This window comes from Podarcis vaucheri, assembly GCF_965113315.1.
Source record: "Podarcis vaucheri genome assembly, contig: HAP1_SCAFFOLD_211, whole genome shotgun sequence".
NCBI lineage: Eukaryota > Metazoa > Chordata > Lepidosauria > Squamata > Lacertidae > Podarcis > Podarcis vaucheri.
This window is the reverse complement of record NW_028118732.1, coordinates 31,641-58,204: the sequence shown is the minus strand read 5'-3', so window position 1 is coordinate 58,204 and position 26,564 is coordinate 31,641. Positions and strand designations below refer to the sequence as shown.

Here is a 26,564-nt window from a genome sequence, read left to right as displayed (position 1 = left end):
TATTTGGTATTTTGCCTTCTTTTGAGATACCTTTCTGCAGTGTTCTGTCTTAGTCCAGTGATACTACTCCATTAAAATCGCCCATAATAATTATATTTCCAACATAAACCTCAGACATACTTTCATCCAATAGTTGGAAGAAATCTTTCTTTTTCCTCATTAGGTGCGTCAGCTCCTACCAATAATATTTTTTTCTCCTTCACCATCACTTTCACTGCAATAATTCTTCACCTCTAAAGATCTGTTTAGAGTCCAGTTTGGAATTCATATATAGTACCACCCCTCTTTTCTTTGTTTTATATGAATTCCTGTCCTAGTCCTTTATTTACCAATAATCATTTTTGTTGTTGTTTCCTTGTGAAAATATGTGTAATTTTATTTCATTTGGTTTTGTTGTTCAAACCATTCACATTCAATGAAAACAATTTTAAATCCATCATTGAATCCTTTAAACAGTTTTAAGTCCCCTTTCCCCTTATCAGCTATCTCCCTCCTCCAGCTCTTCTACTGATGCATCTCCCAGCTCTTTTTTAAAATATATTTCCTCTAGAATGCCTCTGTTTTTATTGGCCCTTGCCATCTTTGTTTCTTCCCTATGTACATAAAAAAGTTCCCTTCCAGGAATTCTCAACTAAAGGGAATTGAATTCTTCTTGAGCGCATCAGCCAGAAACTTATAGCTGGTTCTTTTCTTCAGCAATTTTGAGCATTGTAATCAGTTTTTCTGGTAGTGTGTTTGGAGTTCTTGATCTTGAGTTTCATAAAATCAATCAAACTCCTGGTAGTTTATTTGCTTTTGCATAAGCTGATTTCACTCTGAAAGCAAGAATCTCCATCAAGTCATTTTTTTCTTTCTTTCTCTTGTTTCTCCTTCTCTACTTTGGTTGAGGGTGTCTTCCTCGTCTGGCCCATAGTCAAGTTCTTGTTAACACCCAACATTTTTATAGCTTTCCACTTTAGGCAGGGTGCTCCGATGTTCCAGTAACCCCAGAGCCTTATGGGGGGGCTATACCCACACTCTCTCTCCCACCCCCATGGCACCTGTAGTAAAGTTAGTACTTTGGTCAAGCGGAGAGTGAGGCCTTGTGGGAAACCAGCAAGAATTATGGGAACTAGGTCCTGTTGCTTTAACCCGTAGACCCGTTGGCTCCAAGGGCGTGAAAGGTTTACTATGGGAGAGGAATTCTCTGGATAATGTGAAGGGTTGACACCTGTGAGGGAAGTTATGTATATCCAGCCAGTGATGTTATCTCCCTGTTAATTGCCCAAAGGAGGTGCATCTGCATAAGCTCCAAGAAAGGGAGGAAACATCTTTGATGTAGGCTCTGGAGCCTTAATTGGCCCAGCTGTCAGAAGTTAAAATTATTAGCCCACAAGCTGGTTATTGGAGAATTCAAATGTAACCAAGAGTGGTGATTGGGCCTGGGGGATCTGATTCCATGTGCAAATTAGGGACAAAAGATCTTGAGAATGGCTGGGAAGGTGTGCTCTGCAATCCGCAAAATCGCCCTGCTGCTGATGTTCCACCTAAGCAGCCGTTCTTTTGTGATGAAGATTTTCTAAGACCTCTGAATGCGGATCTCTGAAGGACTCTGAACTATCCTATCTTTGCCTTAGAGTGTAGAAGTGAGTATTAGCTAGCTATATTTTGCAACGTTTTTATTTTCTCTTTACTTGTAATCTACCAAAAGATGTGCCTGCTTTTTAGCATGTTCTTTATGTTTTAAAATAAATTTTAAGCAAGAAACTTTCTCTTGTCTTGTGTGTGCCTATCCGGGGAAATAGCTAAATCCAATGCCTAGCTTCTTGGTTGCGCCTTACTAAAGAATTTCTGCCTGCAAGCTTGTGGAAGCAACTTGTAGTTTGGAGTTAACCAGTAACAAAGAAGCACGGCCGTCTCCCTTGAGCTGTGGCTTAAGGTAACCCTGGGACAAGGGAGTGGTGGCAGCCTTACCAGTTCTGTTTCGTCCTGTTTCTGAAAAGGTAAAAGGGTCTGCCAGTGATACGGAAGGGGGGGGCATGTCTTCTTTACCTTCTTCGCTACAATATATCCATTTATTCCCAATTGTCAATGTCAAAAGAGACTAAAATCTATAAAATTCATAGAAACTCAACGTGCCAATTTGCTCAATTTCTCTAGGACCCCATGACACCTCCTCTGTCCTCCATCATCCCTCAAGCAAGGTGTCAAGACCCTAATCCTGTCAAATCACTCTGCCAAATCTTTCCTCCGGGCAATGCCAGTACATGGATCATTGTCTTCTCATCACTGGTACTCAGGATGTGCTTATCTGCGCATATCTCCAGCTCTGCATATCCCCCCTCCCTCCTCCATATGTTAATCCATGTAACCCAACCTCTTCTTAATGTATTCATGATGTAACCTGTGTAACCCAACCTCCTCTTAATGTATTCATGATGTAACTGGGATGTATTTTGCACTGTATTCTGGGACATAGAGGGAAGTTTCAAAAGTTCATGTCACCCCTTTCTCGCTGTTCAATCTCGCCTTGAACCTGTTGCGCAATAAACTTGGATCTTCTGCAGCTTGCTCCTGTCTCTGGCTGAGCTCATTTTCCTCCGCAGGGACCCGCGGACTTAGTCCGACGAGCTGGGTGGCAGAGCAGCCTCGCACCCAGATTTTGCCGTAACATCCAGCCTTGCTCCAGAAACCTGGTCTGGCCGAAGAGCAAAGACAGGTGAGGGAGGGGCTAATGGTTGGGGACCAGTTTACCACAGGACCTGATCTGCTGCGGAGGGTGCATGGCAGGCGACTGAACTCTGATGCGACAACCTGGAAGTCCCAGAGCGGTGCATCAGTTAGAATGGGATGCTTAAGAAACCTCTACAGATTCTCAAAGGGGAGAAGAAAACATTTAGATGTATGGAGTGTTTGACGTATTTCTCTCAGAGTTCACTTTCCTTCCCATCAATGAACTCAGATAATGGGAAAGCAGTCTTAAATGCATGGAGTGCATGTGAAGTTCTGGTATTTGTATAACAAATACAAATACAAAGTTGTATAGACAGGTCTTTAAAGAAATGAAGGTCATGTCTCACAAGTATAATAGCAGATATAATATAATGTTAGATAGGGAGGGGAAGAATCTGGAGTGCTGGGGTGAGTGATGATGGGCTGAGAGCCAGCTGATTTTGGGGCCTTGGTGGAGAGAGTTGGAAATGTTGGTGTTAGGAGTTGTGGTGGTAGTTTGGGAGCAGGGTTGGTGGGATTAGCATTATAGGAACAGCAGCATAACTCCCATTGATGGAACAACAAAGACACAAAAAGACGAAAAGCATCTTGTACATTTTGATGCTATGGCCTGTTGGCTACACAAATAAAGTCTATTCATTCATTCATCTTATACATAGACTGAAAGGGCTTAAGCTCAGTGAGAAAGAGGAGGATTGGTTTGAGAAGACACTGAATTATTTGGGTAGGTTTGAACAATTTGGGGCAATTAAAATGTTTAAAGTTAAATAAACCTTGTGGAGGGAGGAGCGTTAAGGTACAGTGGTGCCCCGCAAGATGAATGCCTCGCAAGACGGAAAACTCGCTAGACGAATTTCCTATGGGCTTGCTTTGCAAGACGAAAATGTATTGCGAGTTCCTGCGGGGTTTTTTCCCTCCCCCCTTTTTCTAAGCCACTAAGCCGCTTATCCGCTAAGCCACTAAAAGCCGCTAAAAGCTGCTAAGTCGCTAATAGTGCTAATCCGCAAAGCCGTCAATGGGCTTGCTTCGCAAGACGAAAAAACCGCAAGACGAAGAGACTCGCGGAACAGATTCTTTTCGTCTTGCGAGGCACCACTGTATATAGAATTGTACATATGTTATTATTGAATATTATTGAATATATTATTGAATATTGTATAGGTAAAGGTAAAGGTACCCCTGCCCGTACGGGCCAGTCTTGACAGACTCTGGGGTTGTGCGCCCATCTCACTTAAGAGGCCAGGGGCCAGCGCTGTCCGGAGACACTTCTGGGTCACGTGGCCAGCGTGACATCGCTGCTCTGGCGAGCCAGAGCCACACATGGAAACGCCGTTTACCTTCCCGCTAGTAAGCGGTCCCTATTTATCTACTTGCACTCGAAGGTGCTTTCGAACTGCTAGGTTGGCAGGCGCTGGGACCGAGCAACGGGAGCGCACCCCGCTGCGGGGATTCGAACCGCCGACCTTTCAATCGGCAAGCCCTAGGCGCTGAGGCTTTTACCCACAGCGCCACCCGCGTCCCGAATATTGTATACCCAATGTATTTTTTATTAATCTTGGCAGCCACTTTATCTTGGCAGCCACTGATGTAGCGACTTGCTTCGTATTTAGCTATTCCATCTCTTTCCATTTGCCAGAGGGGTTTATATCTTGGAACTTTCTGTGTGGAATATATTTTAAGGTTGGTGTTTCCCTTCCTGTTGTAATCTATTATTTCCTGTATTCCCCACCCCAACCCCACTCCGAGAACTTGATTCTTGCTGTGCCATCGACTCTCCCATCTTTCATTGGCATTTTGCCTTTTCCCAGTAGTGATGTATGGAAGTGAGAGGTGGACTGTAAAGAAGGTTGATTGCTGAAGAATTGATGCTTTTGAATTATGGTGCTGGAGGAAACTCCAGCACCATAATTGGACAATGTTCTCGAAGCTACCAGCATGAGTTTGACTAAACTGCGGGAGGCAGTGGAAGACGGGAGTGCCTGGCGTGCTCTGGTCCAGGGGGTCACGAAGAGGTGGACACGACTAAACGACTAAACCACAACAACAAGGGCTGACTTCCAGCTTTCCATTACTAATTACCATCCATTAATAATTATTTTCCATTAGGAATTATTTTTCTTGAGTGAAGGATTGCCACAACATAAAACAATGTAGTACATGTATAGAGAAAGAACAAAGGCTGTTAGGATTTCAGGCTCCCCAATGCTGATTTTATGTTTGATATATTTCACATGCCTGTCTGAGTGGAGTGTGAGAAAGGAAGACTGTCTTATCTCCCTTCCGGTGTGAGACTGTGAAACTACTTTCACTTTTATGTCGTTCTGTTTTGTTGTTGGAGCTGATGAGAATGGATGCCATTATGCATATGTATGTAAATGTTATGTAAATAAATAGTAGTTTAGAACTACGATGCTTCTTTCTTCTGCTGTGTTAAGCCAGAAGGCTAGTGTGCACAAATCAAGATGGTTTATGTCGCTGGAGAAGGGGATGCCTTTTCCAGAGCTATGCTCACCGGAGGACGCTCGGAGGGAGATCCGGAAGGGGGGCTGCAGGTAGGCCAGAGCGTTTTCCAACAAAGGCTTCCCTTCACTCACCTTCCAATCCGGCCAGACAGGAAGGACTGGCCTCCTAGCTGCGAATCTTGCATGAAGGGGGAAGGTGGCAGAGCAGAGAGTGGGCAGTGCCAGAGAGACCTCAATGCAATGGGGAGGTGGCCTAAGTGTGTGTTAAATGCTTCACTGGAAGCTCCTATCACATTATCCCCAAGATAACACACCTAGGGGAGAAATCCTGTGGATGTCTATAGTGTGCAGGTCCCAGACTTAAGGGTCAACTTTCTACAAATCCACAAGCTGCCTGGAGGCAGGAGCCACCTCTGAGCATTGAGGCAGCCAAGAGGAAGCTTCCTTTGAAGGTCATAGGGGCATGTGGACCTGGCGTGGCCAGTTTTCAGGGCTCTTTCCAGGAATGGCTGAACCCATCCTTCACAAGTGAGGCCCGGTGTGCTCTCAAAGGGGTGGGGGAGGGAGGGAGAGGCCCAAAGTCTCTGCCTCCTCCACACCCCCTGGGGTTTAGCCTGTATCTGGACTGCACCACTTCAGCCTGCAAGGAAGACCCTCTTTCCTGGGACACATCACATTGATTCCACCACTTGGGGAAGCAGACCAAGTCAGGGGGGAGGAGATGTCCAGCCAGGACCCTCCTCCCTTGGGAGAAGGAGGGCACTGGGGAGCAGTCCATCCTGCCAGCTGCCTCCCCTGCAGTCTGAGGCGGGACAGATCCTGCCCAGCCATAGATCCACCACTCGGGAGGAGTGCAACTTGCGCTATTGATGCTCCCCTGAGATTTCCGGTAACAGGAAGAGCAGCTCCGCTGGGTCACCTCCTTGCATAACAGAATGAGTAACAAAATGAACTTCAACAGGGACAAATGTCAGGTCCTGCACTTAGGCAGGAAGACCCACCTGCACAAATAGAGGATGGGGGACACCTGGCTGACTAGCAGTACATGTGAGAAGGATCCAGGGGTCTTGGTGGACCACTAGCTTAACCTGAGTCCGCAGGGTGATGCAGCAACAAAGAAAGATTATTCTAGGCTGTAGGGTAGGACTCGAACCCATGGCCTCAAGCTGCAAGAAAGGCAATTCTGACTAAACCTTTGCCAGCAAGAGCTTTTTGGCAGGGGAAGAGACTCCCATGAGAGGGGGTGATGCTCTGGCTCTGTCTTCAAAGGGGGAGAGGAAGGGGGGAGCCCTGGATCTGGAGAGGAGGGGCGGCGGAAGAGCTCTTTGCTACGAATGGGGAAAACCTTTGCATTTCAATCTTGCCTTTGAACCAAAGCTGTCCTGCGAGCAGCTCACACAAAATCGGCGGATATATATAAAAAAATCTACGAAAGCACATATATATATATATATATATATATATATATATATATATATATGCAGGTTTTGGTGTCTTCGGGTGTCTTCCCGTGTAAGAGTCGGGGTGTCTGTGCGACGTTTCGACGAGGTCTCACTCGTCATCTTCAGGCTGGTGCTTTCGGCTTCTTGTTACTGGAACAGAGCAGAATCTGGTGTTTGAGTTCCTATAAATACTGTTGAGGGGTGTGGTGTATAGCCTCCAACGTTCTGGGCAGAGAGGAAGTTCCTAGATTAGTGTGCCTTTTCTTCTTTTGTTCCTTAATTACTTGAGGGATATCTTGGGTGATTTCATGAGTGATATTCTGAATATCACTGGGTGGGTCATTAAGTGTAGATTAGTTGCTAAAGCTTTCGTGTCTTGACCTCTTGAGCTTGTGAAGAGTTTTTCTGAGAAGATGGCTGTGCTGCATTTAGTTGTGCTCTGGCTTGGCTTCGTGTATAGGGGCGAGCTATGGTTTTGTGCCTTGTGCCAGCCAGATCTGTGTAGGGATTGCAGGGGGGTGCAGCATCCGGAGGTGCCACTATAGTTTGGCTACTGGATGGAGTCTGTAATATGTCTGTGGAGAGGGTCTGGGTTTGGGTCTGGTGTGGTTGATTGGTGACGGCGTTCTGTGTGCCTCTGGTTCTGGTGTCGGTTTTTGTGGGGAGGGCTAATTTCCAGATGTCTGGCAGGCGGGACGTGTCGTCACGCTTGTTCATGTTGTGAGGGTGTTTCTCTATCTCGATGGCTTCCATGATTATTCTCTTGTGGTGATGTTCCATGTTAAAGAGCAATTTGGAATATATAATGGCAAGGGAGAGCAGCATTTAGGGTGGTCGTAAGTTACTGCTCTGAGTCCCCAAAGGGCACAGCAACTCCGGTCTACTTTGCGGGGCTGTTGTAACGGGGACCCCCTGCGCCCCGGCCCTGCCTCCCCCCCCCCCGTCGGGAAATGGGGGTGAGACTGACCGGACCCCCCCGGCAAGGGATTAAAAGGGGGGGATATCACCTTCCTGCCCCGGAGGACTTTTTCCCAGTGGGGGGGGTCTCCTTCCCTGCCGCCTCTGGGGATCGAACTCGGGACTTTCTCAGTGTTACGGAAAAATCTGGGTGCAGGGTTACACCCAGCTCATCGGACTAAGTCCGTGGGTCCCTGCGGAAGAAAAATGAGCTCAGCCGGACGCAGGAGCAAACTGCAGAAGATCCAAGTTTATTGCGCAACAGGTTCAAGGCGAGATTGAACAGAGAGAAAGGGGTGACATGAACTTTTGAAATTTCCCTCCATATCCCAGAATACAGTGCAAAATACATCCCAGTTACATCATGAATACATTAAGAGGTTGGGTTACACAGATTAACATATGGAGGAGGGAGGGGTGAATATGCAGAGAGCTGGATGGAGGAGGGAGGGGGGAATATGCAGAGAGCTGGAGATATGCGCAGATAAGCACATCCTGAGAAGACAATGGTCCATGTTTGCATAGTCTGTCACCTGGCATCGCCTGGAGGAAGGGCTTGGCAGATGGAAATAAATGGATATATTGTAGCGAAGAACAAGGTGAAGAAGACATGCCCCCCCTTCCGTATCAGTCCCCCATTCGGAGATAGATTTGCATTAAAGTTCTGTAAGAACTTGCAAATCTTTTCTCCGCACCCTAAATCTCGGTGAATGGGATGTGTGGCTTTATGCAAACCTGAAAGGGACTTGCAAGCCATGCCTCTTACGGTCATTTGCAAGTATAGCAGTGCAGGTAGCTGCATATAGGGTATTATATAAAGAACACCTCTTGTATTTTGTTGCTAAATTACTTGTGGCATTCTAACACTTTGGGAGAGACCATTTACTCAATAGTGTTCTATGCTTTACACCTAGCAGGAAGGTCCACTAATGACTGAAAAATGCAGTTGGTGTTTTGTCCTTCGCCATTTTTGTGTATTTCTCAGGTGTCAAGCTAGCTCTTCTGTGGTCTCACACTGACATAGTGCTACAGCAACACATCCTGTCTGTTGAATCCCCTCGGGGCTTTCATTTAACCATGTCGCCTGGCATTCACCATAGCTGGCACAGGTTTGGACCTCTCGTGAGGGAGAGGTCTTCGCCTTGGCCTTTAGCTATGGGATTTTATTATAGGCTGTGGTCTGGCACTCATGGGAAGTTGCTCACTTGCACTTAAAGGACCAAAAAGCTAATTGCAGCCTGGATACACTTGCCCAATTCAAACTGAGTCCAATTTGAATTTATCTTGCCCCAGGGTTCTCAACTCTTCAAACCAATCTGTTAAAAGAAAACCATTCTTAACAAGGGCAGTTGTCCAAATAAGTCAATTTAAGTCTATAAGGGATCCTTCCTGCTAAACCAAAGCATATCCACCTTCATGTTTCTTAGAAGCTTCTCCTTGGTAAAGCAAGTTTTAGCACAATTTTTAAAATGGGTAGGGAAGGTTGGCATAGTGCCAGGTGGGGCAATGAAATGTGGTTATCTAAACATTGGACTACACAATAGTGTGAGCTATTAGAAAGTATAAAATGCATGAGAATTCTCCATTGGTGTGTAAGCAATAAGGCATTAAACATAAAAACAGATACACACAAAAAATCCCCCCCCTTTTGTGGAAATAACACACTGTCAGACACATTTCAACATTCTTACATAATAACACATAATACAAAACAAACTAATTAAATATCAGTTGCGTATCTTGACACAATTGTGACCTTTTACGTATGTATCTTTTGAATCCTGGTACACAGAGGCTTGAGGTTCAAGTGGAAAAAAAAATGTCCTTGCAATTCAACTCCTCCCCCCTTTGTCAGCCCCACTCCCCCATCAGTCTATATCTGGTGTCTGTCGTTGCAGGTCTTGTGATGACTGAGTTGAGGGGTTGTTGCTGCTTTTCATCATTGCACATCTGTAGAAGTGATATCCTGTAAGGGGCAGGGTTTTTGGGGTGACTTAAAAACACAGTTAGACAAGGAAGGGGCAAAAGGCAAAAGGGATGTCCTTGAGTTTTCCGTGGGAAGCTGCAAATAATTACCGTATTTTTCGCACTATAGGACGCACTTTTCCCCCTCCAAAAATGAAGGGGAAATCTGTGTGCGTCCTATGGGGCGAATGCAGGCTTTCGCTGAAGCTTGGAGAGCGAGAGGGGTCAGTGCGCACTGACCCCTCTCACTCTCCAGGCTTCAGGAGAGCCCCACCGCCAGCCCCGCACGCTCGGGGGACAGCGGGAGAGGCGCAGCGCGCCATTCCCGCTGTCCCCCGACTTGTCTAGAAGGTTGGCGGGGGGAGAAGCCTGCTCCTTCCCGTCGCCAGCCCCACAAACTCAGGGGACAGCGGGAGAGGCGCAGCGCGTCCTTCCCGCTGTCCCCCGACTTGGTTAGAAGGCTGGCGGGGAGAGAAGCCTGCTCCTTCCCGTCGCCAGCCCCACAAACTCGGGGGACAGCGGCAGGGGCGCAGCGCGCCCTTCCCACTGTCCCCCGACTTGGTTAGAAGGCTGGCGGGGGGAGCCTGCTCCTCCCTGTCGCCAGCCCCGCAAACTCGGGAGACAGCGGCAGGGGCGCAGCGCGCCTTTGCCACTGTCCCCCGACTTGTCTAGAAGGCTGGCGGGGGGAGAAGCCTGCTCCTTCCCGTTGCCAGCCCTGCAAACTCGGGGGACAGCGGGAGAGGCGCAGCGCGCCATTCCCGCTGTCCCCCGACTTGGTTAGAAGGCTGGCGGGGAGAGAAGCCTGCTCCTTCCCGTCGCCAGCCCCACAAACTCGGGGGACAGCGGGAGAGGCGCAGCGCGCCCTTCCCGCTGTCCCCCGACTTGGTTAGAAGGCTGGCGGGGGGAGCCTGCTCCTCCCTGTCGCCAGCCCCGCAAACTCGGGAGACAGCGGCAGGGGCGCAGCGCGCCTTTGCCACTGTCCCCCGACTTGTCTAGAAGGCTGGCGGGGGGAGAAGCCTGCTCCTTCCCGTTGCCAGCCCTGCAAACTCGGGGGACAGCGGGAGAGGCGCAGCGCGCCATTCCCGCTGTCCCCCGACTTGGTTAGAAGGCTGGCGGGGGGAGAAGCCTGCTCCTTCCCGTCGCCAGCCCCACAAACTCGGGGGACAGCGGGAGAGGCGCAGCAAAATATAGGGTTCACAGCAAGATTTCGCAGCAAGATTTGTATTACCAAAGAGACATACACATACACATTTAAGTACAGATTTACAGCTGGGAAAGGAAACATCTATGCTCCTATCATGTACTAAGGGAGAGGAAAATAAAAGTACCCAACTCTATACAGAACCCTTTTAGCAGATCTTGAAGCTAGTTTGAGTGAGAGTTTACTTCCTTAGACTAAAGAATGAAAGTTCCTAGATAAATTATCTTTAAAGACTGAAGTGAACATTTTTCCCAAGATAGGGAGAGAATCTCTTATAAAGCATAGTTAAAACAGCCATAGATTTGATTTAAAAGGAATACAAAAGTGACAATTTTTCCTGAACTTGCAGAGGAATAGTAAGCCTAATATATGCCCCCCCTTGCAGTTTCCTTTAAAGGAAGCTTACTCGGGAGTAAATTTACCTGGCACAGAATAAGAAGGAGAAGGAAAAAAAACTGAAAGAGACAGAATGAAACAAGGGGGGGCATTTTCTAAGAAAAGAGGCCAGGACGTCTTATAGAGACTGATATCAGGAGCCTTACAATAACTCTTCTGTCCAACCAAATCAAAGTTAAAACTGGACTCACATAATTTTCTTAGAAGGAACACCATACTTTCATAGGCATATGCTTAATGAAGTACATACACTGCATTTTAGCTTGAGAGAGCAGTTGGCTCAACTAGGCTTTTGCAGCAGAAACATTAGGTTATCAGCACCTTCCAAAATAAGACTGTAGACTCACAATCTCAAAAGTTGGGGCAAAGCAAGAGGTGGGGTAAACATTTGCACACTTCATTCTCATTTTCTCTTATTTAGGACTGCTAAGGTCCAGCATGGCTTCCTTAGATTTAAATTTTGAAGCAAGCTTGCAGTTTAAACTATGCACACTTAAGAAAGGCAGTCTGCCAGAGACAGAAGGAACAGACAACACACATAACAGACAACATGTAAACATACATATTCTCATATATGTATTAACAGACAACACACATAACAGACAACATGTAAACATATATATTCTCATCCTTTAGTTGGTTATTGCAAGGAGTTGGGCCACTACCTTTGGCTTCATTAAGTGAAAATAGTAGGAAGGTCCCACATGGTTTTATGAGCCTCCTTGCCTCTTCAAACACACCACCAGTTAATCAAACTGGTAGGGCTCACAACGCTTGGTTGACTGGGTACCCCTTTATAGATGCATGCATTGCTGTTGTTGCTTTTTTTTGCTTTTTCCTTTTTTGGGGGGGTGTCTGGGATAGAGAAGGGGGAAAGAGAGGGGTTGATTAGGATTGGTATGTCTAGGGGTTTGGTATGCTTAGTACAGGGACGTATAGTAAAGAAGAGAAGAGAAGGGGCTTCTAGTTGCCTGGCAACTTCCTTAGTGGGTTTTAGAGAGCTCTAGCTATCCGGTTCCTTGCGTTCCCTTTCCTATTTCCTTATTTCCTTATTTCCTTATTTCCTTATTTCCTTATTTCCTTATTTCCTTATTTCCTTATTTCCTTATTTCCTTATTTCCTATAACCTGGGGTCTCTTTCCACTCTGCAGGTCCTGCCCAATTCCTCATGGGCTATCCCTCCTGGCAACCTCCTACCTATCGTCACATCTCAGGAAAAGGGGCCCTACTGGACGCCCGCGCCATTCGGTGCCAGATCAGGTGGTCCCTGGATAGAATTTCGAACTGAAAATCCCCCTTGCTTTTGGAAGCGGGCTCACGCACGATACACGTGTTACGTGGCACCGACCAGTGCGGCTGGGATTGGGATAGAAAGCCAGACCCCTTCCTGCCCCCTAGCAAGGACGCTCGGGAAGTTCGGAAAGAGAACTCCAACCCCTTGCTTTCAACTGGGATGCCCGTTGCGGAGAGTCGGCTATCTTTCAAGTCGGGTCTCTCCGTCTTACTTTCGGACTCTCAATTGGTGCGGCTGACTGGAGGGTTTGAGAGGAGAAAGAGATAGAGCTCAGAACCCCCCTTTCGGGTTGAGCAGCGGTCCACGGTCTCTCTCACTAACCGGACCAAGAGAAAGGCAAGAAGGAGCGATAAAGAGGAGGGCAGAGAATTCAGTTGCCAGGAGATTCCACCCCCTTCCAACCAGTGCACTGGATTTTCCTTTTTCCTTATACTCACGCGTCTTCTATGATGATCCCGGGATCGATGAATAAGCCGGCTGGATCCCTCTTTTGCTCCCCGGCTGAACTCCTAGGGCTTTCGATTACTGCCCGGAAGATGGCTGGGGGTCCAAAAGGATCTTCCCAGGCAAAATGGCCCGGAGCCGGCTGAAGATTTCGGGGGCCCCAGTCAGCAGCTCGGGAGAACCGCAAGCCCCACGTTGGGCAGCCAACTGTTACGGAAAAATCTGGGTGCGGGGTTACTCTGCCACCCAGCTCATCAGACTAAGTCCGTGGGTCCCTGCGGAAGAAAAATGAGCTCAGCCGGACGCAGGAGCAAACTGCAGAAGATCCAAGTTTATTGCGCAACAGGTTCAAGGCGAGATTGAACAGAGAGAAAGGGGTGACATGAACTTTTGAAATTTCCCTCCATATCCCAGAATACAGTGCAAAATACATCCCAGTTACATCATGAATACATTAAGAGGTTGGGTTACACAGATTAACATATGGAGGAGGGAGGGGTGAATATGCAGAGAGCTGGATGGAGGAGGGAGGGGGGAATATGCAGAGAGCTGGATGGAGGAGGGAGGGGGGAATATGCAGAGAGCTGGATGGAGGAGGGAGGGGGGAATATGCAGAGAGCTGGAGATATGCGCAGATAAGCACATCCTGAGAAGACAATGGTCCATGTTTGCATAGTCTGTCACCTGGCATCGCCTGGAGGAAGGGCTTGGCAGATGGAAATAAATGGATATATTGTAGCGAAGAACAAGGTGAAGAAGACATGCCCCCCCTTCCGTATCACTCAGGAGAGAATCAGGAAAACGGAGCTGGTTTGGAAGGAGGAGAATTGGTGTCTTCGGGGAGGGAGGGGCCACTCATTCCTCCCCCCCCGTCAGTGAGCTCCGCTTCCTAGGGAGGCAGGAAGGGAGGGGCCAAGGGGGGAGGGGAGGGGCCTGATCCACCTTCCCGGAAGAGGAGCAGCTCTGCGGAGGAGGAGGAGGAGGGGAAAGAGGTGCGAAATATATCTATATATGGGGGGAAGGGGAGAGAAGGGGGCGCTTTTCCTCCCCCTGAATCTGCAAACAGGGCAGCTGGGAAGGAGGGGGCAGGATTTGGGGAGGATGAAAGGAAAGTGGGGGGTTCCTCCCCCTCCCCCCTTCTGGGGATCCGGCGAGCGGGGGAGGGGCTGGTTTTGGAGAAAGGAGCCCCTCCCCCCGAGGGGGCGCCTCCTTGGAGACCCCCAGCCCTTTGTCTTGCGGGGAAGGAAATGGGAATAGCAGAGCGAGCGAGGGAGGGGGGAGAGGAGATGCTCAGCTGCCCCCCCCCGGGAAGGACAAGGGAGCCCCCCGGGCTGGGACTTGAACCCAGGCCCCAGTTCTGGCTCCCCCCTGGCAGGTATCTCTGGGGCGCCGCCATCCTGGCTTGGTGGGTCCCCTTTGGGGGGAGACTGGGGAGTCCATGGAAGGGTTAATGGGGGCGAGAGAGGCCTGGATGGAGACCCCCCCCCCGTCTCCCTCCTGGGATGGGGAGAGATTTGGCAGGAAGGCTGAGCCAGCCAGGGGGGCCTTTGGGGAAAGGGGACCCTGGGGGGGCGGAGGGAGGAAGGGAAGCATCCCTGGGGAGGGATGGAAGCCATTTTGGAGAAAGAGAGAGGGACTGGGGGGGGGCCGCCTGCCTTGACCTCTCCCTCCTGCCCAGGAATCTGCCATGACTCCGCGTAGACCAGGGAGAGATCCCTGAGCAGGAGCCCCGATCCAGCCACCCTCTCCTCCCCTGAAGCTCAGTCCTTGCCCTGCCTCAAGTCCCAGGTCAGGAGCTGCAGGGGGCGCTGGGGGCTGTTAGAGGGAGTCCAACCATGGGGGGAAAGAGGAAAGGGAGGAAGCCCCCTTTATTATCCCCCCCCTTTGAGGCTTCGCTCTGGGCAACTCCAGTCTCTCCCTCATGCCTGGGTTTCCGTGGAGAAGCATCTAAAGGGCTCCCCCCCCCCAGAGACACCTGGGCTCAACTCCTCCTCTCCATCCACCAGGTGTCCATTATTCCCACTATATCAGATCTCTTAACTCTGTGGGATTTAAGGGATGGGGAAGATTGTTATGGAAATGGGTGGGTTCCCGTGCTCCCCCCTCAAGAGGCTGCCTTATTATTATTATTATTACAGTGGTACCTCAGGTTAAATACGCTTCAGGTTACAGACTCCGCTAACCCAGGATGAGAACAGAAATTGTGGTCCAGCGGCGCGGCAGCAGCAGGAGGCCCCATTATGTTAAGAACACTTTCTTAACCACCGGAACGAATTGAGTACTTAACCCGAGGTACCACTGTACTGCAGTTTCAGTTATTCTTATTGTTATTTGTTTATTTAATCTATTGGTTGCTTTCTCTTGCCCAGGGCAGCCCAAAGGGACTTACAACCAGTTGTTGTTGTTGTTGTTGTTGTTGTTATGTTCCACGGTGACACTCCAAGGCCTTCTTTGTCGTGTTTCCTGTATTTTGGGGGAAGAGAGAAGGCTGTTCTCGGGGCCTGCTCCCCCACTAGGGAAACTGAGGCAGGCCCCTCAGGCAGCAGATGCAGGGAGGGGCAAGGAGGGGACGGAGCGGAGTCCCATTTGGCCAGCCCTGATTTAACCCTCTATCCTCTCATCCAGTGGAAGGTGCTGTCCCATTGCCAGTGTCCTAGACACAATGCAGCCGCCTTGGGAAGTCAATGGCACAGGATGATTTGGGAATGTGAGCAGTTGGTTGGACTGTATCAGGAAGATGTTGGAGATCACGGAGGAAGGAGGAAACAAAATGCAGATATTCAGCGTTTTCAGGGGAGGGGGAAGAAGGGGAAAGTGTGTCCCCCCAGATAAGACTCCCATCCTCCCTGGCCATGGGCCATCCTTGCTTGGGCAGGTGGTCCTTTGAGTCCAACCACATCTGGAGGGCCAGAGGTGACTCACCTCAGTATAGACGGTTCCTCTAGGGCTCAGTGTTACTTGGGAGTTGGTGGAACAGGATCTTAAGGGTTCTTGAGACATTTCCAATGTGTCCCCACTGAGCAGTTTATCAACCCTGCTGGCCACAGGGGAAGACCTTCTGAAGGAAATGGTTTGTCCCCAAAGTTGCTTCCTTCCTTTCTCCGCTGCTGCTGCTGCCCACACTAAAGAAATGTCTGGATGAAATCCCAGGGATGTCTGGCTCCTATTACAAAGAGATCCAGTTGATATTCTAGAATAAAGTGTGGCTAAGATTCCGAGTCACAATTGTGGCTGAGAAATTCAGCCAGGGAATATGAAACTGATTTGAAGATTGGTTTCTTCTTTACACATTATTATTATTATTATTATTATTATATTACATTCAGGTGGACACACCACTGGTTTCATCTCCTTTCTTTTCTTTCCCACAATCAGTGTTATTCACCTTTAATACTCACCTTTTTCAGTGTCACACATATTTTTATCTTGTGATATTCAGATGAAGAGAGGTATAATAATTTAATAAATAATTCCCAGTTGGAGCAGAGCTAGAATATCCGGAAGCCCTTGGCCACCCAGGGCAAAGGAGGAAGAACAGTGAGAGAGGCTTGGACAGGGAATCTCCGCTAAGATAAGCCAGTGTCAGGAGGCGGGTGCGAGACCCGGCGGCATATAATTATTATAAATCATAATTGGGCTGGGTGTCTCAATCTGGCCTTCCCAGCAGTCAGGCTTCAGCTGCTTTCCTTCTGCATCTCCAGCTTTCTCCATTCAAGAATGCAAGGCTGAGAGGTGGAGGTCCAACCCCAAGAACATTCTCCAACTGAGCACTCCTTCAACCGACTACAAGCACCAAGCCTTGTCACTAGACTTACATATGGGTCTCCCAAAATGGTCAGTATGGACCTCCTGAGGCCAAAGGGAATGTGCAGGTGATTAATAAAGATCTAGAGGTCGAAGGGGACAAAATGTGGCCCCAGGGGTGGAGGATTATTTTCGATAGTTTTATTGCTTTATCGTTCGGCGCCCAGCCACACTTTCCCTGCGAGCCTCTGCAGGTCGTAAAGCAATTAGCAATTAGCAAAGTTGCACAGCGGTCGCGTGTTGAAAGAGCAGTAAATCAGTGCCAAACGTTTCTTCTGTCCTAATATCTCTTTATTGGAACAAAATAGCGTATTTACAATCTCCAATAGCCATCCGTGTTAAGCTGCATCTTCTCTCTCTGCTTGCAGCGCTGTAACAGAATGCTTTCGATTTCCACTCAGTACACAGCATTCCAAGCTGCTTTCCTCACGTCCTGGCTTACCTCCCTTGTTGTCTCCTCCTCTCAGGCTCGAGGCACAGAAGGCTAACCCTTCACTACACCCAACAGATTATTGTGCAGAGGATGAAGAACTTCATGGTGAACTTAGGACCCTGATGAATATTGGCCAGGTTCATAGACATAGAGCAGCTCCCTTTCCTGTGAGAAACCACTTTATGTAAAAAGTAAACACCAAAAGTCTACCGTATTCTGAGATAATGCTGCTTCATTAACTATAATTAAGGGTTATGAAATGTTGATGATGCATTACTATTATTTTAAATTATTTCATTTGCATTTCCGAAAAATTTGGAACATATGGAGGACAGGAGAGAATGTACAAGATGTTAAAATAAGTGGAGGTTGTAATTCATGTGTGTAATATTCCTTTGTTCTCTTCCTAGAAAACAAATAGGATTTTCTCCCTACCCCACCCCATCGAAAGAAGACAATGGAGAAGGCAATCAGAATTCTGGTGGGCGATGTCCAATAGGATTAACAAAGAAACCATTTAAATGTATGGAGTGTGAAAGGAGAGAGGAGAAATAATTTGAAAGTATGGAGTGTGGGAAGAGCTTCAGTAGCAGTGGAACACCAAGAAAACATCAATGGACTCACACAGGGGAGAAACCATTTAAATGCATGGAGTGTGGAAAGAGCTTCATTGATAGAGGAACACTTCGAATCCATCATCGAATTCACACGGGGGGGGGGAACCATTTAAATGTATGGAGTGTGGAAGGAGCTACATTGACAGTGGAACACTAAGAAAACATCAACGGACTCACACGGGTGAGAAACCATTTAAATGTATGGAGTGCGGAAAGAGCTTCATTGATAGTGGCACATTAAGAAAACATCAACGGACACACATGGGGGACAAACCATTTAAATGCATGGAATGTGGAAAAAGTTTCAGTGACAATGGAAAACTTAGAATTCATCAGCGGACACACACAGGGGAGAAAACATTTAAATGCATGGAATGTGGAGAGAGCGTCTGTCACAATGGAACCCTTAGAATTCATCAACGGACTCACACGGGGGAGAAACCATTTAAATGCATGGACTGTGGTAAGAGCTTCATTAACAGTGGAACACTAAGAAAACATCAACGGACCCATACAGGGGAGAAACCATTTAAATGCATGGAGTGTGGGAAGAGCTTCACTGATAGTGGAACACTTAAAATTCATCAACGGACTCATACAGGTGAAAAACCATTTCAGTGCATGGAGTGTGGAAAGAGCTTCACTGATAGTGGAACACTTAGAATTCATCAACGGACTCATACAGGTGAAAAACCATTTCAGTGCATGGAGTGTGGAAAGAGCTTCACTGATAGTGGAACACTTAGAATTCATCAACGGACTCATACAGGTGAGAAACCATTTCAATGCATGGAGTGTGGAAAGAGCTTCAGTCGGAGTGGACTCCTTACAAACCATCATCATATTCACACGGGAGAGAAACCATTTAAATGCATGGAGTGTGGAAAGAGCTTCACTGAGAGTGGACACCTTAGAAACCATCATCTGATTCACACGGGGGAGAAACCATTTAAATGTATGGAGTGTGGAAAGAGCTTTAGTCAGAGCGGACACCTTAGATACCATCAATGGACTCACAGAACGGAGAAACCATTTCAATGCTTGGAGTGTGGAAGGAGCTTCAGTACAAGTGGAGTTTTTACAAAACATCAACAAACTCATACAGGGGAGTAACAATATAAGTCCCAGGGAAGTGGACAGAGGTTCAGTTGTAGTGGAAGTATTATAAACCATCAAAAGACTCTGAGAGGTAAGAGCTCTAAGAGTGGTAACACCTACAGGCCATGTATTAACTCAAAGAAGAGAAATGGTTTATAGAGTATAGAACCTGGTTCTCTCAAAGTTGACACTTTCTTTCACATCAATAACAAGAAATCAATCTGAATTGCATGCAGCGTATGTGAGCTTCTGTTGTTTGTAACGTGGTCTAGACGTTTATTTAAAGTATTGAAGGTAGAATTTCACAATAGTAAGCATAATATAATATTTAATGTGAATCTGTAGTGTTGCTTCTGAATGAGGGTGGACTGAGAGTGAGCTGGTTTTGGTGTTTGGTGGAGGGAGCTGGAAATGTTTGTATCTGGGAATGGAGAGTTGCTCAAAGTGGAGCTGAGACTGGTGGTGTTGCTTTGGAAGCAGAGTTAGACTAATATTATAGGAACAGCAGCATAACTGCCATTGTTATAGTTGCAATAGTGGAACCATGAAGACACAGAAAGATTGAAAGCACCTACTTATATGCCGAAGGTAATCTTGAAACCCTGATCTATTCTTTTGATTTATAGATGCATTATGTCAGATATAATGTGTATAGATATATTTGGTGGCAGGAGAAATAAAAGGGGCATTCCCTGGCAGAACCAGGAAAGGCTCTGTTCCCAGCTGCACGTCTTGCATGAGGGAAGGGGGCACAGGGAAGAAGGGGCCGTACCAGAGCATCTCAGAGCAATGTTGGGAGGGGGGCACATGGTGACGCAAGTGTGTGTAGAATGCTATCCCCAAAATGACGCAGGCGAGAAACAATATGGATGAGTATAATGTGGAAGGAGGTTCAGGTAGGTCCCAAACCCAGAGTGCTAAGGGTCAGCTTCCTCCAATTCCACCAGCTGCCCCAAGACAGGATCCCCCTCTGGGCCCTGAGGGTGGAAAGCCTCCTTGCACTTTTGCAACTGGACATGATCCGAGGGAGTCCTCCTGCCAGCAGAGCACAATGCATACTATTGATGTAATTATCTTATTGTTGCTGTTGCCATCATGGACTGGCTGGATGCAGAGAAGGGGGGAGACCCTTTTTTTTTTAATCTTCCACCATTACTGCTTCATGCTTCACTGGATTTCATGAGTTCTAAATTTAAGGGGGAGTGGCTTTTCTCTATCCTCTTTCTCCATTCTATCTGACATGTCCTTCCTTCCTCGTCTTCTCTCCAAACTGAAAGGTCCCAGATACTGAACTGTACACAGTACTCCAAATGTGTTCACACCATAGATCTCCATAAATAATTTCCATTCCTCCTTAAGGAGCAGATATGGGATTGTTATGTGTCACATGTCTGTTTTCATTCCAGCACAGTATGCTGGGAACTTCCGTTGTGTGTATAGGTTTTGCTTTTCTCTGTCTCTCTGAGAATACAAAGAGAGAGACGAAATGTTTCTTTGTCCTGATTTATGATTAATAAATCTGTAGTTGTAGTATGCTTCCACAAGCCTCACGCCTGTTCTGTGTCCGCAGTTCGCTCTGCTGATATAGTGTGCCCTGGCTTTGAAGCCTGGGTCGCTGATTTACATCGGAGCAGAGGCTGATGGGTCTTCGCAGCGGGACGGCTGGAGGGAGATGACCCACCTGGGACTAGCCAGCTGGCCTTGCGACCCTCTGCATGCCAACAAGATCTGCACTACAACCATTAGGAGAGTGGCAGGTGTATTTTCAATCAGTTCCCTAAACATTCCCAGCGTGAGATTTGCAGTTTCCCGAGCCAGTGCACACAGGGTCAACAATTTCCCAGAGTTACCTAACATGACCCCAAGGTCTCACTCCTGGTCCCTCACCTCCACCTCATCAGCCCAACGTGCATCTGTTTAATCTTGTTGACCATGAACTAGAACCCTGCCAGAACCAATGGATGGTGCCAGCTTGGTTCTATGACAAAGGAACATGTAAAATGTCAAACATTAAGAACTTCCCTGAAGGCCTTCAGAGGTCTTCCAAAAGTTACTTTCTCTCTTTGACATCTGATGATGATGATGATAATAATAATAATAAATTATTATGGGGGCGTGTGTTCCACAGGGAGGGCGCCACTACCAAGAAGGCCCTCTGCCTGGTTCCCTGTAATTATGAGGGAACTGCCAGAAGACCCTCGGAAGTGGACCTCAGTGTCCGGGCTAAATGATGGGGGGATTTTCTTTTCCTTGTGTTAGATGGATGTTGAAACAAGGTGTGATTGACTAGGCCATGTCTGGATCACAGATTTCTATCCAGGAGCCACAACTGCTTTGCATTCACAAACGCTATGTGAAATATCACTAGTAAATAGAATAATTTAAACAAGGAAACCAACAACAGTATTAAAATTGCAGGGAGAGAGAGAAAATCTGGATTTGAAATGACCAAACCACAAGATGAAAAGTCTCCATAGTAAATGAGGGAAGGGGGAGGCATTGGGGGGGGGGCTTTTGAAGCCTCCCTGCTGGCAAGGGAATTCCAGAGCAAGGGCGCCTCTGTCTGTCTGGAGTCCCTCACTGCCTCATCTCCAGCAGGAAGGGAGGATTTCCAGACTGGGACCCTTCACTGTTAGGGGGAGGTGCTGGGGCCTGGGCAGCTGGATGGATGGACATCAGCCTGCAGAAATGCTCCCCCCTTCCTTTCACAGGACTGTTGTGCTGTTGCATGTGAGTGACAAGGCAACACTCAAGAACAGTTCCCACCAACCAACATTACATCATTCCTCCACTGCCCACAAGAGGGCGATCTTTCCTCTACACATGGTAGAATCCTAGAATTGCAGAGTTGGAAGGGACCACGAGGGTCATCTAGTCCAGCCCCCTGCAATGCAGGAATATTTTGCCCAAAGTGGGGCTCAAACCCCCGACCCATAGATTCAGAGTCTCATGCTCTACCAACCGAACTCTAAAGCAGAGCCCAGAATAATTAGGGTTGCCATATTTCAAAAAGTAAAAACCAGGACAAGCCCAAAATTGTAGAGCTTTTTTTTTAAACAAGGCCCAAATAAACGCCAAAAAAGCCCATGATTTTTTGATTCACTTGTCTTAAATTCAGGACAAAGTGCCATCTTTTGGAAATTCCGCCTTTGAAATCTTTTGCTAGTCTTTCTTTTGAATGGGGTGGGGGGGTTTCAATCTGGCCAGTCCCCACGCAAAAGAATAAATGGAAACGTATCAAAAGGGGCAGCATTTGGAAACCACCTGGTTGCAAACCACTCTGGGTCCTTTGGCCTCCTGCTAGCAGAACTGCCAGAACTGGGAGCAGAGTAGGACTTACTCCTGAGTAAGCAGGCTCTGGATGGAAGATTGTGTATCAATAAGGCTTTTGGCCTTGAATTTATACCTACAGCTAAAAGGAAAAAAGAGACGAGGTTCTTTATGCAGGCCCCAAACTAGACCCCAAGCAGCTATTTAAGGGCAGTGAGGGAAGAATTACAGTCCTGGTGGAAGAATTATACACAGCAGAGACTTCTGGTCGGCGCCAGCGCTAATGGCGGTCCTCTTTCCGAGCTCCGGAGGAGGACGGCTCTGCGAGTTCGGGTCTGACCCGCTACGGCAAGTGGGGGACCCCTAAAATCACAGGCGCGGACGCCTGTGAACAAGGAGATTCGGTGGGCACCCAAAGCGCCCCCCCTTTACCGCAGAAAGAGCCTTTTTAAAGGCTCCGGAACGACAACGGGGGAGCGCGGTGCTGAGAATCGTCACCCAGCCCGCAGGGTGAAGCCGCGTCGCCATTAGTGGAGAGCGCCGATTCCTTCCTGTAAAATTTGGACTGAAAAAACCCGTGAGTAAGATTGAACCTCTATCCGATACAAAAGTACTTGAAATTAGGCTGAAAACGGGGAAGGCGAAAATTAAGGAAGTCTCCCTCCCCCTGACTGCATGATAACTAAAGCAACGAAAGTTAATAAGCTGCATCCGCATGGGACACTGTTTTTAACTGCTTAAATCTGACATCTGGACTTTGGATATCCCCCCTAGCTTGCAGGGCAGAGGGGAGGAAAAAGGGACTTTATGAGCTGCATGACCAATTTAAAGAAAAAGGAAATCTTCTGCAGCCCCCAACCTGAAACGGACTGCCTATAAGATAACAGGACACTGAACTGATTTTAAATTCCTGTGAAAGTTACATAGTGGAAGTTCTGCCTGTTACAAAGTTTTTGGACTTTGCTGTTACAATATATTAGAGAAGGCTGAGACTGTATCTACTGGAAAAGTGTTGCAATACACATTTAGAAGTCTCCTGATATACTTGTTTTTAAACATTCTTTGTCTTCGTACGTGGACATTTTGATTTGCTCCCTCTAGAGGGTAAATTAAAAGTTGCTACAGCCTGGGACGGTGGAATTTTCCTCCAGCAGACGGCTCCCGTGGGAAACGACCTTGGGATATGAGTGGCCCAGCAGATGAGATAAGTACGAGAGCCAAGACAAGACAACTTCAACAACAGCAACAGCAACAAAAGAAAAGAGGCTCGATCTCAGGTATAACCCCTACAGTAACAACAGGACAAGAAAAAGGGACAGCCGCCTCCATGGATGCAGTGTCGCAAGCTCTGCTTAAGATAAACCAATCTTTGGAGAACTTAACAAAGCAGACTGCAGAAAATACCAAGAAATTGACAGAAAACTCACAGAAACTGACAGAACTAACAACAAGATTGGATTTGAATACAGAATCTATTAACAGGCTTACGCAAGAAAATTCCGCAACACGCAAAATTGCAGAAGAAGCTAGAACTATTGCTGGAGATACTCAAGAAAAATTAGAACCGATCGCCAAAAAGGTGCACGACCACGACGTAACCCTGGCATTGTGGGAACTACAAAGAAAAGAAAGGAATTTGAAACTACGATCAATTCCAGAGAATGAAGGAGACAATCTTATGGACTTTTTAACACAAGAGTTTGCTGATTGCTGGGAAGATTTAGAGGAGGACGAATTTAAGATTACAACAGCATTCAGACTGGGCAAAAGACAGAACAGAAAGGCACCGAGGGACTGTTTGATCACCCTGAGATCGAAGGAGGAAAGAGATAAAATTTTAAGGCTACATTTTGAAAAGGCCCTACAAATTGGAAACTCACCGATACAGATCTTTAAAGATATTCCTAAACATATTTTGGACTTGAGAGCTTTCTACAAGGATTTGGTTTATCTGCTGAAGAAGAACATCATCCTCTTCAGGTGGGAATTCCCACAGGGACTGTCTTTTGACTATAAGGGAAAGAAGGTGAAAATAAAGACGATACAGGACAAAGAGAGGTTCTTGGAAAGAAATCGAGAGGATTTACAGAAGGGAACTGTGGACCCAATTGCAGAACAGAAGAGAGCACTAGACATTCTGAACCTATCATTTGGACAGAACCTGCCACCACCAACAGAGGAAGAACAACAACTGGGAGCTGTTGGAGGAATATCAGAAAAATAACAAGATGACCCTGCAATTCCTTAGCTGGAATTGTAATGGGCTGAACATGCCTTTGAAGAGACGGCAAGTCTTTCATATTTTGAACAGAGAACAACTGGATCTGATATGTTTACAAGAAACCCACATAACTAGAGCTCACAGGAGACTACTTATAAACAAAAGACTGGGACAAGAATTCATTTCGTCAGACAAAGTGAAAAAAAGAGGAGTCGTGATCTATGTAAAAGAGAAGTGGGCCCCAAAAATGATGTTTAAAGATGAACAAGGAAGATATTTGGCAGTGGAGATACAAGTACAAGGAGAAAAATTTTTGATAGTGGGGATCTATGCACCAAATGAAGGCAAGGCAGAATTCTTCAAGAAACTTCATGAAACTTTGATGGACTATTTGGATTATAATATGATAATTATGGGAGATATGAATGGTGTGGTCTCTACAAATATGGATAAGACACAAAGACTGACAGTTACCAAGGAAGGGAGACTTCCGAAGACTTTTTTTGAAATGACGGAAAACATGGACTTAATAGACATTTGGAGAACAAGGAACCCTCTGGAGAGAGAGGGAACCTTCTTCTCCCAAGCAAAGATGACCTGGACCAGAATTGATCAAATTTGGGTTACTAGTGGAATGGCTCCGAAGATTAAGAGGGTAGAAATCTGCCCAAAAACCTGCTCCGACCATAATGCCGTGAAGATGGAAATGAAACCTACATTAACTGGTCAGTTTAGATGGAGGATGAATGACACCCTGTTTCAAGATAAGGAGATCCACATGAAGGCCCAAAAAACTCTAAAGGACTACTTTGAAATAAATCTAAAGGGCGATGTGGAAAAAAGAGTGATCTGGGACGCAAGTAAAGCAGTGATGCGAGGATTTTTGATTCAACAAAATTCAATAAGGAAGAGAAAACAGAATGAGAAAAAGGAAAAGATCCTGGAAAAGATAAAGGAAGGAGAGAAAAAATTAAGATCAAAACCAAAGTCCCAGGAGATATTGAGAGAGATTAAGTTATATCAAACACAATATATAGAATTGATGAACCAAGAGATAGAATGGAAGATTAAGTTATATCAAACACAATATATAGAATTGATGAACCAAGAGATAGAATGGAAGATAAAGCAAATGAAACAAAAGACATTTGAATCGGCAGATAAATGTGGTAAACTTTTGGCATGGCAATTAAAGAAAAGGCAGAAACTAAATACAGTTACAAGCCTAGAAGTGGACGGAAAGAATATATCCAAACCCAATGAGATTAGAAATTGCTTTTTGAGCTATTTTAAAAAACTTTATTCCCAAGGACCACAAAATGAAGAGGATATAGATAAATTCCTTAATAAATATGGATTACAAAAAATCTCTCATCAAAGCAAGGTGGATTTAAACCAGAGAATAACAGAACAAGAGATAGAGGGTGCCATTCAGGACATGCAACTGGGCAAATCTCCAGGGCCTGACGGACTGACTTCCAGATACTACAAATCTTTGAAGGAATGGTTGATACAACCGTTAAAGGAAGTTTGTAATGAGATCTTAGAGGGGAAAAAGGCACCTGAATCGTGGAAAGAAGCGTATATATCACTCATACCAAAGACAGAGACTGAAAAGACTCAACTGAAGAACTACCGCCCAATATCATTACTTAATGTGGATTACAAAATTTTTGCAGACATTTTAGCAAAAAGATTTAAAAAAGTGCTGATGGAGAAGATTCATAAGGACCAAGCAGGCTTTCTCCCAAAGAGACACCTATCAGACAATGTTAGGAATATAATAGACATTTTGGAAAAGTTAGAGGTGAACATAAACACTAAAGCAGTTTTGATATTTGTGGACGCGGAGAAAGCCTTTGACAATATTTCTTGGAGTTTTATGAAAAAGAATCTTCATGGGATGGGGGTAGGGCAAGGATTTGAGAATGGTATGGGTGCAATATATTCTGAACAAAAAGCTAAGTTGATTGTAAATAATGTAATAACTGAGGAACTCAAGATAGAAAAAGGAACACGACAAGGGTGCCCAATTTCCCCATTGCTTTTCATTTCGGTTCTGGAGGTGTTGCTGAACATGATTGGAGAGGACCAGCAGGTTAAAGGGGTACAGGTCGGAGTTAAACATTACAAATTAAGAGCATTCGCAGATGATCTTGTATTGACTTTGCAAGAGCCAAACACTAGTACGAAAAGGGTGCTAGAAATAATTCAACAATTTGGACAGGTAGCTGGATTTAAGTTGAAT

At 46.5% G+C, this 26,564-nt stretch overlaps 2 protein-coding genes across 4 annotated transcripts in view; both read left to right on the top strand.

Moving 5' to 3' along the window:
- The first annotated feature begins 13,826 nt into the window (after positions 1–13,826).
- Positions 13,827–26,564, top strand: part of LOC309524447 (uncharacterized protein) — a 38,123-nt gene continuing 25,385 nt past the window's right edge. The window contains exon 1 of the mRNA XM_082242386.1: positions 13,827–13,865. The gene's annotated coding sequence lies outside the window, so the exon portion shown is untranslated. The remainder of the gene's footprint in view (positions 13,866–26,564) is intronic.
- LOC309524448 (uncharacterized protein) lies at positions 14,016–20,369 on the top strand. 3 transcript variants are annotated; one of them, XM_082242388.1, is made up of 2 exons: positions 14,016–15,165; positions 17,521–20,369. In XM_082242388.1, the coding sequence occupies exon 2, from the start codon at positions 17,845–17,847 to the stop codon at positions 18,838–18,840; it is 996 nt and encodes a 331-aa protein (XP_082098514.1). In that variant the 5' UTR covers positions 14,016–15,165; positions 17,521–17,844; the 3' UTR covers positions 18,841–20,369. The 3 variants fall into 3 exon arrangements, with proteins under 3 accessions (XP_082098514.1, XP_082098513.1, XP_082098515.1); XM_082242387.1 differs by lacking the exon at positions 14,016–15,165 and adding an exon at positions 16,811–17,277; XM_082242389.1 differs by lacking the exon at positions 14,016–15,165 and adding an exon at positions 16,811–17,301.